The sequence below is a fragment of the Halichoerus grypus genome, chromosome 14 (genome assembly GCF_964656455.1).
Source record: "Halichoerus grypus chromosome 14, mHalGry1.hap1.1, whole genome shotgun sequence".
Classification (NCBI taxonomy): Eukaryota; Metazoa; Chordata; class Mammalia; order Carnivora; family Phocidae; genus Halichoerus; species Halichoerus grypus.
The window spans coordinates 7,229,661-7,248,810 of record NC_135725.1 but is presented as its reverse complement, the minus strand read 5'-3'; the positions used below and the strand labels follow the sequence as shown (position 1 = coordinate 7,248,810).

The 19,150-nt window shown below is 43.0% G+C and overlaps 1 protein-coding gene across 7 annotated transcripts in view; it reads right to left on the bottom strand.

Moving 5' to 3' along the window:
- The window catches only part of GLIS3 (GLIS family zinc finger 3), a 439,369-nt gene that overhangs the window by 291,802 nt on the left and 128,417 nt on the right, over nucleotides 1-19,150 (bottom strand). For all 7 annotated transcript variants that reach the window (XR_013443988.1, XR_013443987.1, XM_078062287.1 and 4 more), the window contains one exon: nucleotides 2,373-2,580. Coding sequence is in view for 5 of the 7 variants with exons in the window: in XM_078062287.1 (XP_077918413.1) it covers nucleotides 2,373-2,580 (208 nt within the window). In the remaining 2 variants the exon portion in view is untranslated. The remainder of the gene's footprint in view (nucleotides 1-2,372; nucleotides 2,581-19,150) is intronic.

Below are 19,150 nucleotides of genomic sequence, written 5' to 3'. Positions count from 1 at the left end.
CCGTACATCTCCTTTAACTCAGCAAATTTTACTTCTAAGAATTTATTCTCATAACCAGAGATATGCAACAGCAGATTTACAGAACTGATCTGATAAAGCATTACTTATAATACTGAAACAAAGGGAACCAGCTGAATGAATGCCCAGTAATAAAAGACTGATAAAAATTACAGGTTGGTTTTTTTTTTAATAAAATGGAATCTTGGGCAGGAAGAAGCCATTATACGATGCTGAAGAAGATTTTTACTACAAAGAAAGTGTTTCTATTAGTTAAAAAAAAAAATGGTAATTATAAGACCATGTAGGTAATTATAGATCAATCTGGTGGAAAGGAAAACCTGTGCTTATCATGAATGCATCTGCATGTAACGAGAAGGGAATGTATCAAAATTGCTCCCATGGTTGCCTGTGGGTGACAGGGTTCAGGACGACTACCATTCACTACCTCCTGCTTTTCCACACTTTCCGTATTTTCTACAATGAATAACAATTACATAGATAATCAGGAAAAAACAATAAACTTTACAGCTTTCTAGAGGACAGCCATCACTCACTGCAAACAGCGCATGCCCCCTCCCCACCCGCTTCCCTCTGGCATGTCTCCAATGGATAACACACAGAGATGATTCTCTCTCCATCTTCTCTTTATCTTTAGACAGCAAAATGCCCTCAGGCTGAACTCTTGCCTCCTATCCTTTGTTTCCTCTGAAGGAACACACAACCCAATTTAAGGATCACAATAAATGCAACCTTCCCAGATTGCTAAAAGTAATTTCCGTACTTCACCAAGCCACCCGACCTCCCAACTCCTGTTTCTTTGTTCATCCTGCCAAAGAATGATTTCCATAGAAGGACTCACAGAATACACAGTCAAAAACACATGTCAATGCATCTTTAAGATGCTGTCCTTTAAGGATATAAAATTATGCTAAGGAATCAAATATGCCAGAAAACACTGAGATAATGACCCTTCTCTGGCCAACCCATGAAAGGGACTGCATAAGGTACGAGGCTGGAGCAGCGCATGCCCTGTCTACCGCCACTTTCTCCATTAATTATGACTCTCTGCCTTCAAGGCATGGGCTGGACTTGCCAGAGACAGGAAGCTGAAGGCTTTCCAATGACACCTACTCCCCGAGTACAGTTAATTTTACATGCGACACTCAGCAAGTCTGAGGAGTCCCTCAAGGCATAATCATCAATGGCAAAATGACAGCAGCAGCTTCCCATCACAAAAATTCTCAGGTGCAAAACAAGTTTCCATCTCATGAAAAAACTGGCATAAAAAAAAAGGATCCAGGAACTATGATTTCTGAGTCTCAGGTAGTGGCTGGGAGGACAGGGCAGAGATACGAGAGGGAAAAGGATACAGGAGGAAGAGGAGGAAGGATGGGAGAAGACACGGGACCCCACAACTGTGAGACACCTCAGTAGATTCCATCCTCCGAGAAGAGGAAGCAGAGGGCCCATATAGTCCAATTCCTTTGCAAAATCACAGCTACAGCAGAGCCAGGACTAAGAGGTTAAAAACTCTGGATGGTGTTTCTCCAAGAAGGCTACTTATTAGGAGACAAAATAATTCATTTCAAATATGGAAATGGACCTTACACATTGCACAGTATTTTGGTTTTATGTCCCCTATAATATCAACCTTGAGAGATATAAAAATGTATCTGAAGGGGTGATTTCCCTTTCCTATTCAATTCTCTCCCATACAGAATGACGCACAGCATTCACTGGACCCCCTTATTCTGGCACCTAATCAGACATTATGTTGAAATGCTATGTAATTCATGCATGAAAGTGTGTCTTCCCAGACACATCATAAAGTCTCGAAATTCATGACTTCTCTTTACTTTTTCTACCATCTCCCTAAACGTCAACTATTATATTATACAGACAGTAGGTACTTAATAGATATTCGGGTGGATGGATGGACAGACAAAACAGATGGTAAAGCAGCCTGGGGACACTGCAACACATACCCTGGAAAACAAGCTGGTAAGAGATGTACATGGCGCATCTCAATTCTCTAGCCAGGACAGGGCCAGCCTCACCAAACTGCCGCGTTTACACACTGGGCTTTTGTCACGAAGGCCCAAGAGTCTCAAAATGGACATTAACTACACTTAGAGTACAAGACAGCAGGTAGGAAACCATTCTTCCCAATTAAGAGGATATTACGACACATACTTCGTTTTTATACACATTCCCCTACAAAGCTCAAATTGAAAGAGTTGCTGGAGTGAGTATATGTGTGTACGTGTGTGTGGGGTGTGTGTGTGTGTGCATGTGTTCAGAAAGGGAAGGGAAAACATACGTGGGGTATGATTATACCATAAGAAGGGAGAAAAAAAAAAGTAACATGAGACCTGGTATCTGAAGGAGGTATATTCAGGTTGGCAGCATTCATTGCCCTCTGTAAGCTAGGACTGATCTGGTTGCATGCTGTAGAGACCTGGCTTGCTGGAGGTGAATTGGGTCCCAGTCGCTGAACCATCATGGGACTGCTGGTGACCACTAGATTGTTGCAGCTGCCTTTTCCAATGGACTTGCACTGAGGCCCAAAGCCAAGAGCCCCTAAAAACAAATGAATCAGGTTAGCTTTCATGTCCCTTACATCAAAAATCAGTAAATACACACATCTGCCCACTTCTATCAGGACTCCTCTTTTAAGACAGTCCTTGGATCACCTTTCTGTTCATTTTTAGTATTAGCGATAACAAAAGCTTCCTGGTATTTCCAATGAAAAAGCCATTGCTACAATAAAAACCCTTCGATAATCACCATTCATACAAAATGAGCTTACATTTTGCTCCTTCTATGTAGAAATACCCAGTTATTAAGAATCATATTTTATCATCTCCCTACCTAAAGGGTCAAAGTGGTAAGTAGATGGGATTACTTATATCCAGAAGTTTCTTCTAGAACAGCTAATATCTTGAATTGCCCAACAAGGAAAGTTGACACGGCCAAACAACACTTATTTAACTGGTTTACTTCCTTCCAGTTCTGTCCTCCCAAAAAGTCTCCTTAAAGGGCTATAGTCTGGCTTTGTCTCTCCAATCTTGATTTCTCCTCTTCATCCCAGTACATTGTTATTGGACATAGACCCAAATTAAAAAAAAAAATCAGGATGAAAGAGCCATAAACAAAACACTCATTCTAAAAGCAGCATGGTAACCAAATTCAACATAGATTTATCATTTCATTAGTAACAATCTTCAAATGTAGTAAAATGTGGTATATACCCAAGGGAAGAAGAAAAAAAAAAAGAAACCCACAAAAATCTGTGTCATTATGGAGAAATGAAAAGCATAGAAGAGAAAGTCAAACACAGCCATGACTCATTTATAAAAAAATAATAATACCGGTTGAATCATTCTAGACATTCTTTTCACATGGATGTACTTTTTCAAACATTTTTTGCAAACTACCTGGTCAAGTCTCAGTGACTGTACACTGTGTTCCCATTTCAAACAAAAATAAATATGATGTCAGATTTTAACAAATTAGACTCTAAAATTTTCTCACCAAATTCCCTATTTCTCATTGATATAGTTGGGATCAAAGTAAGTGGAAAATCATCACAGCAACTTTCCTTAGCCCTAGGGGACATAATTTCCTATTTTGTTTTTTCAGAAATTAAATCAATAATCAAAAAAATGACTTTGTCATCGGGCGCCTGGGTGGCTCAGTCGTTAAGCGTCTGCCTTCGGCTCAGGTCATGATCCCAGGGTCCTGGGATCGAGTCCCACATCGGGCTCCCTGCTCGGCAGGAAGCCTGCTTCTCCCTCTCCCACTCCCCCTGCTTGTGTTCCTGCTCTCGCTATGTCTCTCTCTGTCAAATAAATAAATAAAATCTTAAAAAAAAAAAAAAAAAAAAATGACTTTGTCATCTTTGTAACATTCTCTTCCAAGAGCCCACAGAACTGAAGGATAAACAAGACCTTAGAGCAATCACCATGCTCTCATCAATGAAACCACATCTCAAAAATGCTGAGAGAGTTGCAGTGTTTTTAGCTGGAAGGAACCTGCTTTGTAGTCCAGCCCTCTGGGAAATCCCAGTGGTAATTCACTTGCCCAAGGCCACACAGGGACTTAATGACAGCGCAGAAATGGATTACACTATGGTGTATTTTCATGGCACCTGTGTGTTTAAGTTTAGGTACTGGATGCTTAGTGTCTTCCTTGGATATTTGCCAAGATCATTAGCTCCAACAGAAATTTCTCTCCAATTTTTCTTTTCAGACACACAAACCAGAACCTTTCCCTTGCCCCCTCCCACCGCCACCTCTGATGCATCTTCTTGTGCCTTGAAAGACCAATCTTAGATAGTCTCTCTGGTTTCATAGAAGACTGTACCTTCAGGACTCCATCAGCCACCAAAAGTACTGGGTACATTTTTACACAATGATCATAAATTTAGTATCTTTTAAATTCCAACAAGCCACATGCCATTTGCTTTTCAAACTCCCTTTTTTAACTCGGAAAGAGGCAATGTGATGGTTCGGAGCCTAGTCCAATATGTGACCCTTGAATTGCCTCCCCAGGTTCCATCACTACTAGCCACGCTATGAAAAGCAACATCAGATGTCAGGTATTCTGTTAAATTCAATATCATCTATTCATCTGTCATTTAATGGCTGATTCCTTCCCAGTAAAAAGGTACTAATAGTCTACCTTTAAAGCAAATACATATTAACAGCTAGAACAGCACAACCAAGAAATCCCACTTGATGACAAAGCATACTGATGCGTTCTTCACCGAAGCTACGGCGCCATGTATCGTAAGCCACGGTATTACTTTACGTGCCGGTAAGAACACGCACTGCCAACGAACCCAGCACGTGGTATCGAGATTGCAGAGATATTCTGATGCGGAAATAGGCACACCTTAGAATCAATAAATACAAATATGACTGCTGAAGCTTTTCACTTAACCCTTGTCTTGTTCATGCTCTCCTCTCTGCCTGGCACAGCCTTACCCTCACTTGTCTACCTCCTGAGCACCTCTCCATCTTCATGCCCTCCACTCCAAGGTCACCTCCTCTCCAACGGCCCTCCCCCACTGCCAACTGGGCAGATGTGGCCAGGTCTTCTTTTTGTGCCCCCCCCATCTCTCATAACACACCTGCCTCAGCACCTTTACGGACCCGTCACGCTGACACGCCTGTCACGTCCTCCTCTTTTCTACTTTATTGCTTTGGAAGACAAAGACCTTGCTTGAGGCAGCTCTGCTTCCTCGGCACCTAGCCTAGGGCCTGTACCGCGTACACACCAAAGTCTGTCAGTGGAGTTAAGAATGAACGAATGTGGACACAGGGAACAGATTAGTGGTTCCAGGGAGAGGGGCGGTGAAGGGGACCTAGGGTTCCCAGTTATACCATAAGTAAGTCCTGGGTGTGTAACGGGCAGCACGGTGACTATAGTTAATAAAACCGTATTGCATATTGAAAGTTGTTCAGGGAGTAAATCTGAAAAGTCCTCATCCCGAGAAAGAAAAGGAGAACAATGTGTGTAACTACGCGTGGAGACGGATGGTAAGCGGACGTACTGTGGTGATCATCTCCCAGGGCCTGTGAGCAGTGAATCACTGTGCTGCACACAGACGCTAACAGAACGGCACATGTACTTACACCTCAACGAACAAAAATGTTAATGAATGAATGAAAAGACAGTTGTACACGAATATTAAATGCTCACACATTATTTCCACTGAAACCCTCCTGGTTAGCTTTTTTAAAACCACAGTGCAGGTTTTCAAAAACAAACGCCAACTAAGTCAATCCCTTGACACCTCTCCTCAGTACTGCGAACCAGGTCAGACCTGAAGATGAAGCCCGTGGGGACCGTAATTATAAGCCTGCCTTCCGGGGCGAGAACTGCACACTGGTCAAGGCTGCCTCTGTACCTCTCCAGCCTGGATTCACGCATTGCTCCCACTCTGTCACAGAGCGACATGACCCGCCCCTTGCCAGGACCCCCATAGCTCTGGCTACACCGCCTCCTACTCCCCAATTCACTGGCCTCCTCTCACCACAGAGGAACGACAGCTTCTGAAAGGTATCATAAAAAGCACCCTGAAGCATGAGGGTGAAGAGTGAATTTATGGGAAACAAGTAATGTTGTGGCACAGCTGTAAGAATGTTCTGGAAAATGGCATCGTCTGTGTCACAGGCGGAAGCAAATAATAGCTTGACCACGACCCGGTGCTCAATGCAACCATCCCACTCAAATGTTGTTTTCATAGTGCCAAACGTAACCACCACCAGACGGCTCGGAACCACGCTGTGCTCTGGGGTCTGGGCTCTGGAGACAGCCTGACTTGGGGCCGCCCCCCTGCACCCACGCTGGTCCTGTGACTTGGGCAATTACTAAAGCATCCGTGTGCCTTCTCACCTGTTAAACGGGAATAAAAATACTACTACCTCTTAAGATTGTTGCACATCTCGTCTTGATTACACAGGACTCTGCACACCTTCCAGCACATACCAGGTATTCAACAGATGTCAGATGTTATTGTCACGACTCTTACTATTACTGCTCACGCCCTCACTGCTTTTGTGCTCCACTCTCTTTCTTGAAGAAGAAAACAGTTCCTTATAATTCTATGCACAGAACAAGAGAGTAAATGATGCTATTTAATTCTCTACCCACTTCCAATATTCTCTCTGCTTTAAGGCTCGAGCCAACTTTTTTAAAACCAGGTGTCACCACAGAAAGAAGAAAAGTTTTCAACTGGCCAAGTTTGAATGTTCCTTGGCTTGTCATTCCCTGAAAACAAACCATACAGCTTTTCTGTCTACCAGATGTGCCAACTACTTGTGTGCTGGTTTTCATTTTGAAATACCGCTTATTTTTAGAGACTGCATGATGTTTTTTTAAAAATGTGTTTACTGCTCAAATAAGGATCCGAGTAGATGGTCTTCTGAGTACTACGTACATTCTAGCCAAGATCGCTGAGTGCTGGTGGGGAGTGCAAATGTATTGCATTTCTGAGTTTCTGAACTGAGAGGTCATCCTAGCAGGGGCATGTTTTTAATTAACATCTTCATTAGTTACAAGGGTTCTCTTGAAGTCAAATAGTTGATTGTGTCGCAATTACCCCTGCTGAGGCTACATCCCTCAGAAGGATTTGTGTTTACCCACTGGTTCATCTAAAACTGACAGATATGGAGGGGACAGAAATGGCATATATATGGGAGGGGGTTAGGGAGAACTAATCAAAGTTTCTTTGGTTGTTACTGTTGTTACTGTTCATTCAACTGACACTTATCAAAGGCCAACCACAAGCCAGGGAGGCCCTGGAGACAGATGGACAGAGTCTCGGCCCCCATGGAGCCCTCATTCTGGCTACAAAGATGGACACCAAACCAACTGCTCATTACAGAAGAGGTGATCCCTGCTTCTAGGCTGGATCACAGGAGATGGCTTTCTTTGTAGGTCAAACATGATCGAATAAAAGCAATTTCTATATGGCTCAACCTAACACAAATGCAGGGTGTTATGGAGACAGAAATAATAATACACATCAGGATTTGAGTCCTGCCTCCCCAGCTCACTGGCTGTGTGATAATGGGCAAGGTCTTTAAAGTCTCTGTGCCTCAATGTCTTGTTCCCTAAAATGGGGACAGTAGTAGTACCTAACTCATAGGGTTGTTCAAGAGGATTGAAAGGGTAAGTACATATTGATATATGCCTTACCACCATATACTACCAGTACAATATACACCACCATATACTACCAGTACAATATACACCACCATATACTACCAGTACAATATACACCACCATATACTACCAGTATAATATACACCACCATATACTACCAATACACCATATACTACCAGTACAATATACACCACCATATACTACCAGTATAATATACACCACCATATACTACCAATACACCATATACTACCAGTATAATATACACCACCATATACTACCAGTATAATATACACCACCATATACTACCAGTATAATATACACCACCATATACTACCAATACACCATATACTACCAGTACAATATACACCACCATATACTACCAGTACAATATACACCACCATATACTACCAGTACAATATACACCACCATATACTACCAGTATAATATACACCACCATATACTACCAGTACAATATACACCACCATATACTACCAGTACAATATACACCACCATATACTACCAGTATAATATACACCACCATATACTACCAGTATAATATACACCACCATATACTACCAGTACAATATACACCACCATATACTACCAGTACAATATACACCACCATATACTACCAGTATAATATACACCACCATATACTACCAGTATAATATACACCATATACTACCAGTACAATATACACCACCATATACTACCAGTACAATATACACCACCATATACTCCCAATACACCATATACTACCAGTATAATATCTTACCACCTCTAAGGATCAGGATTTCCTTCCCAGCCTTTCACTTTGAAACATTTCAAAACTATAGGGGCACCTGGGTGGCTCAGTCAGTTAAGTGTCTGCCTTCAGCTCACGTCATGATCTCAGGGCCCTGGGCTTCCTGTTTAGCAGGGAGTCTGCTTCTCCCTCTGCCCCTCCCCCATGCTTGTGTTCTCTCTCACTCTCTCTCTCTCAAATAAATAAAATCTTAAAAAAAAAATTCAAAACTACAGAAAAGTTGCAAAAAGAGTACAATAAACTCTATTTTGTCTATTAAAAACTATTTACCTCTTTATCTGTCCATATCCCTTCTATATAAGCTTACTGTTATTATTAATTTGTTGAACCATTTAAGAATAAGTCATAGATTTTTTTTTTAAGATTTTATTTATTTATTTGACAGAGAGAGACAGCGAGAGAGGGAACACAAGCAGGGGCAGTGGGAGAGGGAGAAGCAGGCTTCCCGCTGAGCAGGGAGCCTGATGTGGGGCTCAATCCCGGGACTCCAGGGTCGTGACCTGAGCCGAAGGCAGATGCTTAACTGACTGAGCCACCCAGGCGCCCCTAAGTCATAGATTTTTGTCCTTCACTCTTAAATACATAAAACCAGAGCAAAATCATCAAATTCAAGACATTTAGCAAGGACATTATAATGGCATGTAACATACCATTGTTATTCAAATATTACCAATTATCCCAAGAACAGCCTGTAGAGCAACTGTTTTCCAATCCAGGATCGTGCATTTCAAGGAAAGGTTCTGAGACTCATGCTGAGGTAGGTTAGTAAGTCACCGCACATCAGAGCACTGAAGGCAAATGGAAAAGTAGAAAAACAGAAAAAAAAAAAAAAAAAAACCAAGTGCAAATAAGCACAACAATTATGAGCATGGGTGAGCACCCCAGCTCCACCATGGACTGGCTGTGTGACCTTAGACAAGTTACTCAACCTCTCTGTGCCTCACTGTCCTGATCTGTAAAATGGGATTAATACTAGTGCACACTTCACTGAGTTGTTTTGAGGGTTAAAAGATCTAACATAGGTCATATGTTTAGTGGCTTGGCATTTAATATATTAACACATTGTAAGTGTTAATTATATTTTATTTTAAAGAACTTATTTCTGGTACTTTCTGACATTGTCTATAGCACCTCTTCTCTCCGGAGTGACCAGGGACTAAAGGCTGACACTTCCCTTTCCAAGACCTTCTCCTCAACACACAGTAGACTTGTCCTTCTCTGGATGGGCCCAGGCTTCAGGTCTCCCCCTCTTTCCTCATTGCCATTCTACCTTATTCTTAGATTCTCTCCAGCTTTCATTCATATGCCTCCCTAAAACTAGAAATAAGAAATTCTTGCATACTAAACATACTCAACTTGCTATGTAGTGTTTTGTCAAATTGGTAACGTTTCACTGCTGAGATACAGTAGTGACAACTTAATGACTACATGTGAGTGTGCAGAGTGTTACCCTGAAATACACCAAGGCATGGCTAAATGGCTAAGAACACCAAATGGTGAGAATGAGAACGACATGACTGGCTTTTCTGTTCAGGGGTAAAGCATTTCAATTCAGCAGATGTTACAAATGCTCAAAACTGCACAAAACCTATGGGAGGTAACGAATACTGGATATAGCGTCCTGCCTCCATGGAGCTTACAATCTGTAGAGACAAGGCATGCTCACCTAGAAACAATCAGATAATGAGACGGGATGGTACGGGATTAAGCACAAGGCTGAATCGTAGGAACAGGCATTCAAAGGGAGAAAAATCCATGTACCAGACAATTCAGTGAAGAATAATAATTTTAACCACAATGGCATTTCCCAAAGTTCTTCAGGAAGTCCAAGGGTATTCAATGGTAACAAAAGGCAAGGTCATGGAGAGATCCACAGTCAAACAGCTTTTGTTTGGTACACAATGAAGGTAAACATATCTTTACATTACAGGGCCTTTACTTTCAAAGACTTTAAAAATGCAAATGCATATAACTCCCAGAGGAGCAAATAATACGCAATATATATTTTTTTTTCTTTCCCTATGAGCTCACCCAAGACTGATATCCTAAGAAACACCCTTTGGAAAACAATAAGCTAGAACATGAAGGAAGAACGAGCACATGAACAAGGAGAAGACTGAGTGTAGTCATGGAAACAGAAGGGAGTAGGCATGGCGTGCACTGGCGCGAAAGGAAGAGAAGTCAGGGCTGCCTGCAGGAGGAGGCTCTGTGTGACCAGGAGAAAGAAGAAGATGGACGTAAAGCGTTGCTCTAGTCACCCTGGAGCATCTGGTGTCCCAACTGGATGGCATGTATTCACCAATGGCTCCACACCTAGTTGCCTATCAATGTTACCAGGGAAGCTTTTTAAAACTGCGAATTCACAGGCTCCCCCTCAAACCAGCGAAGCCCAATGATGCTGGTGCCACCGGCCCGACATGCACCGGGACCTGGGCTGTGGGCAGTGCTGCGGCCTTCCAGAAGCCACGCTTGTCCGAGACTAATCTGGACGACTCAGGGACAAAAGCTGGAGGAGCACATGAACCAGAAGCTGGCCGCATGTTGGCGAAGGACAGAATGAAGGCGGCAACGATTATGGGAGCAAGTTAGATTAAGGTTGGAGATTTCGTAATTGGTAGATAAGGATTCAGGAGATCAAGCTTTAAAAGGAGGGAGGATCCCCTAAAGACTATTTTCATGACTCCGTTCCAAAGCGAGTTACTTCGTCCCAGCCAATGTACAGGCCAAAGCTGAATCCAGATTAATGGAGATTCCCACGAGTCGTGCATCTCTCCTTCAACTCTGCCCTTCGGAGTGCAGCGGGCATCTACCAAGTTTACCCCTCAAAGAATATAACTTTCACACCAACACTCTGCTAGCCTGAGTCAGCATGCAGGAATGTTGGCCCCCAAGTATGGAATAGCTAGCATTATTCATTTCATTTGATCCCTCCATTAAATGGAATCGTATTTATACCCCGAGAGATTAAAAAATATCATATTCCTTTTTGTACTACTCTGTGCCCTGGATTCCTGGACCTGAAGCCCCAATCTATCTCCCCACCACCGGGCACTCCTGATAAGATGTTATTAATACACGGGCTCCGAACCACCTCATAAAGATGTAAAGATATATTAAACAACATTCCCGAAGTTTATATGCTAAAGTCCCAACAGTCAGCTATTGTACATCAATTATCAACTAATTAGTACAGAGTGCTTATGCTGACCCTTCTGTTCTCCCTTGTAATGATTTGCCAAGTTAACTGAAAGCTGCTTTACTCCACAGAGACTCTTAGTTTAGCAAGAGTGTTAAATAAAGTTCACCAACAATTAGCCTAGAAAACCAAAGAGGAAATGTAAGCACATTTTACTGCTTTTCCCTGGACAAATTCTCAAACAATCCCATGGGAAGAGAGTAGATATATTTGTTAAATAAGCAAATCACGGCTCGGAAAGGCGCAAGCAGCAGCAGAGATGCCGTTTAGGAACACACTGCTCACTCATCAGGTATCTGCTTACCACGGCCCCGCTGTGCGCGGGAGCGTGTGCTCCGGGGAGCGCGGGCACGTGGATGAGCGAGGCGGTGCTTGCTTACGATCTAATTTAACAGGTTTAAACCAGGGGAGTGATCTGTGAAAACGAAGGCGTTCAAGGTGAAATTCTTACACTGACCCTATAAAGACAGGACTTCCATAAATAATAAGAAAGGCTGGCAGCCAAGGAGGGAGGACACACACTTTAATGGGAGGAAACTGCCTCTGTTCCCCTCGATCAGGTCGCATTTACTGAGCACTACCTGTGTGGGCTTGGTGCTGTGCTGGACGAGTGGAGCCTTAGGCCGTTGTGTTCGCCCTCAAAGAGGTTCTGACCAGCTGGAGAGAGGTTTAACCAACACATGGAACAATTAGGAAACACCCGATCTTAAACTCAGTTGCCATGATGTTTAGCACAAAAAGCGTCCAAACAAGATCCGCGTAAACTGGAGGGAGCACGGTGGAGGCGTAAGACTCGGCCTGAGCCTCCTGATGCTGAGGGGAGAGGGCAGCCCAAAGGGTGCGCTGGCCAGAGTGAAGGAGGGCAAGTGGCGTGGAGGCGGTGTGGGCAAGCCCCAAGAGCGGAAACGCTAGGGCCAGAATGGCTTCACTCAGCCTGTGTCACCCTGGGCAAGTTCCTTAAACTCTCTGGGCCTCTGTTTCCTAATCCGGAAAATGGGGATGGTACTTGTACCTACGTTCCTAAGGCTGTTTGGAGAACTAATAAGTCAACATTGTAAAACATTTACAAGAGTGCCCAGCACACAGGAAATACTCTATGAGCTGTGGGTATTCCCATTCCTATTAAAGGGTGACCAGATTATACAGGACCTCTAAGGCCAGCCTCCACTCCCCCCACCAAAAAAGCTATAGTAGGTGTTTAGGCATGGGTGTGGTGAGGGACTAGGAGGGGGATAAGTCCCACAACTTCCAGCACATATGGAGACAGAACAAACAATAAAGGCAGGAAACCAAGCTAGGAAAATGTTGCCATGATCTCAGGGTGCAGGGCTCAAGCCCTGGGACAGGTCGGGCAAAAGCAAATGCAGAGTAACCCCAAATGCCCTTATAAAGGAAACAAAAAAGAAGATTGTTGAAGGGTCTGTCAGAATTCCAAATTCCAATTCCAGGGCCTGTACTAGATTCCAAACCCTCCTCCAAAAATCAAGATCATGTCTTCCCTGAGCTGTTTCTCCCCGCAAGTCAACCAAAAGCAAAGATGGGATGAGAAACAGCAAAGCTGCCGACCGGTGAGACCCCTCATTGAATGGACCAGTGGTGACTACAATTGTTGATAGGTCCTGTCTATGAATTACTGAACAGCTGGGAATATTATTAGTTTGCTTTCCTCTCTCCACACTCCCTACAAACACACACACACACACTCCACACACACACACACACACAACATGAAGGGAGTGTAGTCTAAACCACTCAATATAAATCAATGGAACTTTTTTTTCCAGCATCTAGCTGGTTCAGAGGCAAATCCCATTCATTCCTTCATATTAGAGATAACTTCTTAGTTCTCAAAGCCAAGGCTTATACAGTCATCACTAAAAGCTGCTAGGCTAACCTTTGTTTTCCCTCAAATAGTAATTCCTCAGAACTGTCCAGAGACACATACTCTACCATAAATATTTTCTGTTACATATGCTACATAGGCTTTCAAGTCCAGATGGGATGCCCAGACGCATCAGACCCAGATGATTATGGAGATTACACTTTTACATTAAAAATTCAATCACCCATCTTCTAAGAACCAGACAGAACCCAGCTTCCTACACCCAGAAGTCCCCCAGGGCTGCTAAGGGACCTCATCAGCCAGATACTTTTTGCCTCTAGGCTGTAGATTCTGGACTCTATGCTCCAAAGCCCATTAGCAGCCCAGGTATATGGCAAGAAAATTTGTTAAGCTAGGATTTGTAATTTGTGCTCCTTTGTCTCAGAGGGGTTATTATAAGAGAGCTAAAAGTAGATACTGTTTGATTGCATCCTCTTTCCTAGTCCTGTACTGAACCCTAAATCCACTGAGATTATCCAGGTGCTAAGAAAGCTATGGGGACAGAGAGGATTGCCCCTGAGGAGGAAGCCAGGAGAAGGGGAGAGTGCCCAAAGTCAAGGAAGGCAGTGGGGGAGGTCTGGGGGGTGTCACGGCTGCATGACAAATGTACAAAGGCCAGACTCTAGGTCTGGGCTCCCAGCTCCGGCAGTTCCCTGTGCCCAAGCCCTGCCCGGAGCAGCAACTTCCGGCCTTGGCCAGTGGGCACCTCAGCAAGAACCTGTGGACCATGAATCAGGAGAGCTCTTGGAATGTTCTGCTCTATACAAAGATCCTGGGGTCTCGTCTCACCCAGACAAGGCATTAGGCACCCCAGGCAAAAATGACCGAGATTAGATTTCCTGCTCATCAGCAAGACGGGGTCTTGGAGTCTCATGTTTTGATTTAAAGGAAATAATTTTAAAAACCGTTTCTTGTACATGCATTGGTGAAGTAAATTACGAAGGTATCTCTAAAATATTTTCAGTGAGGGGGAGCCTGGGTGGCATCCGACTCTTGGTTGCAGCTCAGGTCATGATCTCAGGGTCATGAGATCGAGTCCCATATCCGGCTCTGCACTCAGTATGGAATCTGCTTGAGATTCTCTCTCTCCGTCTCCCTTTGCCCCTCCACCCCCAATTGAGCATGCATGTATGTGCTCTCTCGCTCTCTCTCTAAAAAAATTAATAAAAATAAAATTCAGTGAGGATGACTGTTTAGACACTAATCTTAGCAAGATCATTCTAAACTCTAAATTCTCAAAATACCGTCCATATAATTTGCATCCAAATAAACCTACCCCATCTAGTATATAAAATCACTTAGTGCTTAGAGATATGCATGTTTCAGAGTCACGGACTTTGAGAAATCAAATTATGTTTTAAGGCTGAGGAATTAGTGAGAAAATAAATCACTTTTGCTGAATTTCACGGGTATCCCATTCCCTTTCTTCTCTCTCATAGCTGTTAAATACTAGTTAGCCAAACATACTCTCTTAGGTACTCATCTTGTGAAATATCCAGAAAAAAACAGTAATAAAGGGGACATATATCTTTTCTTCTTTGGTCTTCTTCTATCAAGCACACCAAGCTTATCTGTGGTGAAACCATGTCAAGGTTCAAAAGAGATTTTGCTCCTTGTTCAGAACTCTAGGACCAAGGGAATGGACATCTTTTTCCTTCACTGTTTAAACACAGTGAGCACCTTTGTTTGGAAAGATTTTCCCACTACCTTCTTTCAAAAATGTGTCGGTCAGAATGGTTTGGGGAGGGTGGGAAAATGTGGCCGCTGGGATGGTGGTTACTGTACCTCAGGTGAGCCGGCAGAGGGATGAAGACTGAGATATCCCGCTCCATGAATACTGGCTGGTCTGTCACCCGACACCAAGGAACTGAAGTAATACCTCCGTCCAGAGGAGGAAAGGACAGAGTCCGAAAGAAATTCGTCAAGAAGACCTGTAATTTGGCTCGACTGATTTTGATTTTTGACATGTAGCCTTGAAAAGAACAATTTTGCCTCAGAGTCTTGGCAAATGCAAAGTGATTTTTTGATAAGTTTTAACATGCATTTTACTAAATGTGTGAAGAGAGAGTGAGGGAGAGAAAGGCCAGGTATCCCAAGACAGGGAGGCTGTCAGGTTTCTCTTTTCTGTGTCATTTTTGTTTAGTCGGTCAAATGAAAATTCAAAACCATATAATTAGATGGTTGTTTATACATGATTAAGCATGAGCTCATTGGACTTTACACGCCAAAAAGTCAGAGATGTGGTTAAGGGCAAGAAGGAACTATTAATAAAAGGAAATAAAGCTGTAATACATTTTTCACTTATGAATAAAAATAATTCAAAGGTCTCTAGACGGAAAAAGAAAGAAAAAAAATCAACCATGAGTAGGGCAAGAAACCAGATAATTTTACAAATGGTTAGAATTCATGTGATATAAGACATAAACCACTGGTACAAAAAAGCTTTTCCTCTTCTATGATTCTAATCCTATTTTTGATTCTCGTAAACATAACTCACAATGAGAACATAACAAAACTTACCTGTATTATATTTCTTTAGAACTGTTCTGGGAAATATTTAAGCAAGAACATGTTGTGCATTCAAAAGAGTTACTTGTTCTCTTCATAACTGCCTTCACCAGCAATCCTCTCTGGAGAAACCAAAAGCTGTCAGCTTCCTTGAAAAAGGCAAGTGTCCTTCATTTTTCACAAATGCAGAATTTTTCTTTCCCAAATGAAGTGAACCCATCGACAGCTAGGTTTAACTGGCCATAAACTTCATACAGGTAAAGGAGACCTTCCCAGATCCCCCAGAGAATCTGAGACCATAGCTTGGGGCTCTCAAAAGTGGTGAATCAACTGCTCACAGAGATCAAACACCGAGCTCTGGATGAGGTCAGTGGGCAAGACTTTAAGATGAGAGAGAGTGAACTGATCCAGGATCAGCCTACTTTTTCCACCTCAGGTAAGGTTTCCGAGCCACTACTACAACTTCTCCCTACTGCGAATACCCACTAATCTGGGTCACCCCCAGAGGCCTCCCAGGCAAACACCGACGAAACCCCGGAGACCGTGTGACTCTGTGTCCTATATTCTACAACCAAACAGCTCCTCGGGCTGCCGATGACTGGCACCTTCACACACAACTGCTGTGATACACAGTAGAACCTACTGATCAGAATGAGTAAAGCCCATGGGAAACCCAACAGACAGTACTCAAGACTCAGGTGAAAATGAATCTACTAACACTCAAAAAGCCCACAATGCCTAAGAAGCATAAAAACTGACTTTTTCAGCCTCTGAGAGCAATGTCTCCAAGTGATATCAGTTCCCAGCCTGTCAGAGGGACCTTCCATCTCAAACACCCACCCCCTCAGCCCTCTCCTCTCCTCCCATGCCATCTCCCGTCCCAACACCTCACACACACAATATGAACAGGAACCAGCTCTGACTCGCAGAGTCATCAATCCTGTACATACATACCTGCCCCTGAAATCTGAACAGAATACTTCATTTAAACCTATATGATAAACTACACAACACGGAAACTCCCTAAAAGTTCATTTCCAAGAAATTAAGATGATCATAGAATACATCTCTAAAAAGGCACCGATGTTTGAGACAAAGCACAATACTCACAACTAATTTGGCAATGTTAACTTACAAAGTCTTGTGTATTACCCATGTGTTTTATATGAAATATGTACTTTGCTCTAAAGATACTTTTTAATTATTGACCTGATTTGGTCAAATAAAGTTCTTAACACACTCATTTAGAGTTAAAATCCACTCAAAGCTGAGGGAAAAGTATACTTTCACAAAACAAATTCTTTATGAGCCAGAAATTCACGGCTTCTTGTCTATAACGCTGAAGGAAGAGGGAAAATCTTGCTAAATTAATATATATTGATTATTCAAAATAGTTTAATATCTACTATAGTTCCAGATAAGAAATGTGATAATTCATTTCTAAACAATGTGTGGCATGTAACTCAAAACCGCTTTTCATCAATAATTAATATTAATAATTAACAAGTATAAACAACAAAAATACCTCTTGGAAATGTTTCAACCCGGCCTTTTCCTCATTCCACAGCCTGCCTGTTGCCCCCCCTTACCCTCCATGTGGGGTTAATAACTAAACTTCCCTCCTCTCTGACATGCAACACTACCCCGCAGCAATCTTCCCAAGAATGTGTGCACAAATGCATAAGACTGAAAAGAATAAAAGTCTTATCAAAGTCACCTGAATCTGGCAAACAGATTTCTAAATTAGCATCTGTGGTTACAATCCCCTCTAATTGTCAGATGCTTTTCTCCTCGGCACACCAGCCTTTGCTAAATGTCCTAGTTGTGAATTAGATTCATGAGGAAAAGGCCGGGTTGAAATGTGAATTAGATTTTGCTCCAGTACAGAAATTCACCCCAAACACCTACTCTCCTACTTACAGATGGAATGTCTTATGTCTTTAATCCAGGGATTAGCCTCGTAATAAAAATTAAACAGTCCTCTAGATAAACACAGCGGAAGGGGAGGATAATGCAAAAACTGCTCATTTAAAAAGAGGCCAGAGCCAATGCGCCAGGACTTTATTTGGCAGTCACTCTGAAGAGCAGTCAGTTTGACTTTTAAAAACGACACTGTTGTCCTTTCTACATGCTGACTGTCTGTGGAGTAGCGTTTTCAGAGTCAAACACATCTCTCATACCGAAGGTGCTCCACCCTCTGTCTCTTACACTTCTCTAGCCACCTGCCCTAGCACTTGATGTTCACATTTGTAAGTCCACTGAAATTCCTCTCTTCCGGCCATTCACTCCTTTGCCAAACTGAACACGATGCAGGTAGTACCCTAAGTTCCTGAAGTTCAACATCATGCTGTCTTGTAATTTCTTACAGCAGATACAAATTCCACAATCCCTGATCCCCATCCTCCACGTACCTCCAACCTCCACTCGGTACATTACCATTGTTCCTCCTGAAAAATGATCAGAATCCTCAGCACATCACCTCATGCTTAAGTTATGCATGTTCCCGGGCTGTCTGGTCACTGACACTTAGAAGGGCTGCAAGTAAGAAGCCCTCCCCCAGGGGAGCTCCCGTACCATAGGCAGTATGTTTGCGTAAAGGTGTGGGGGAGAAAGGTGTTTCCAACCTTTCTCTTGGCTGGGGGCCCCAGACAGCCATGCAGAGTACTTTGCCTAGATTTCCAGGGCTACCTGGCTCTTTGGCTTCACAATGTCCTGGCGGGCACATTCAGGGACAACTAGGACATTTAGCAAAGGCTGGTGTGCCGAGGAGAAAAGCATCTGACAAATGCAGCCAAGGAAACAATGTCTCCCTTCAAGTGGAAATGCTGGTGAAGTCAGCCAGCGCTGGCCGCACAAACAATACTGGGCAGGTCATTAACTTGCCTGGTTCAGACGGCGGCGATGAGCTCACCCACCTTTCTGGAAGTGCTATTTTAGCCGCTGAGTTTATACAAATAAAACCCATAATTTTCTAATGGCTAAACTAGGAATGTGTTCGAAAATAGCTAAGTCTCTGAGAACCCTGCAAAAGCCACCCGGGGAACTCACGAAGGTTGAGTCTGCAGTCGGCTGTTCGAGTTTGCAT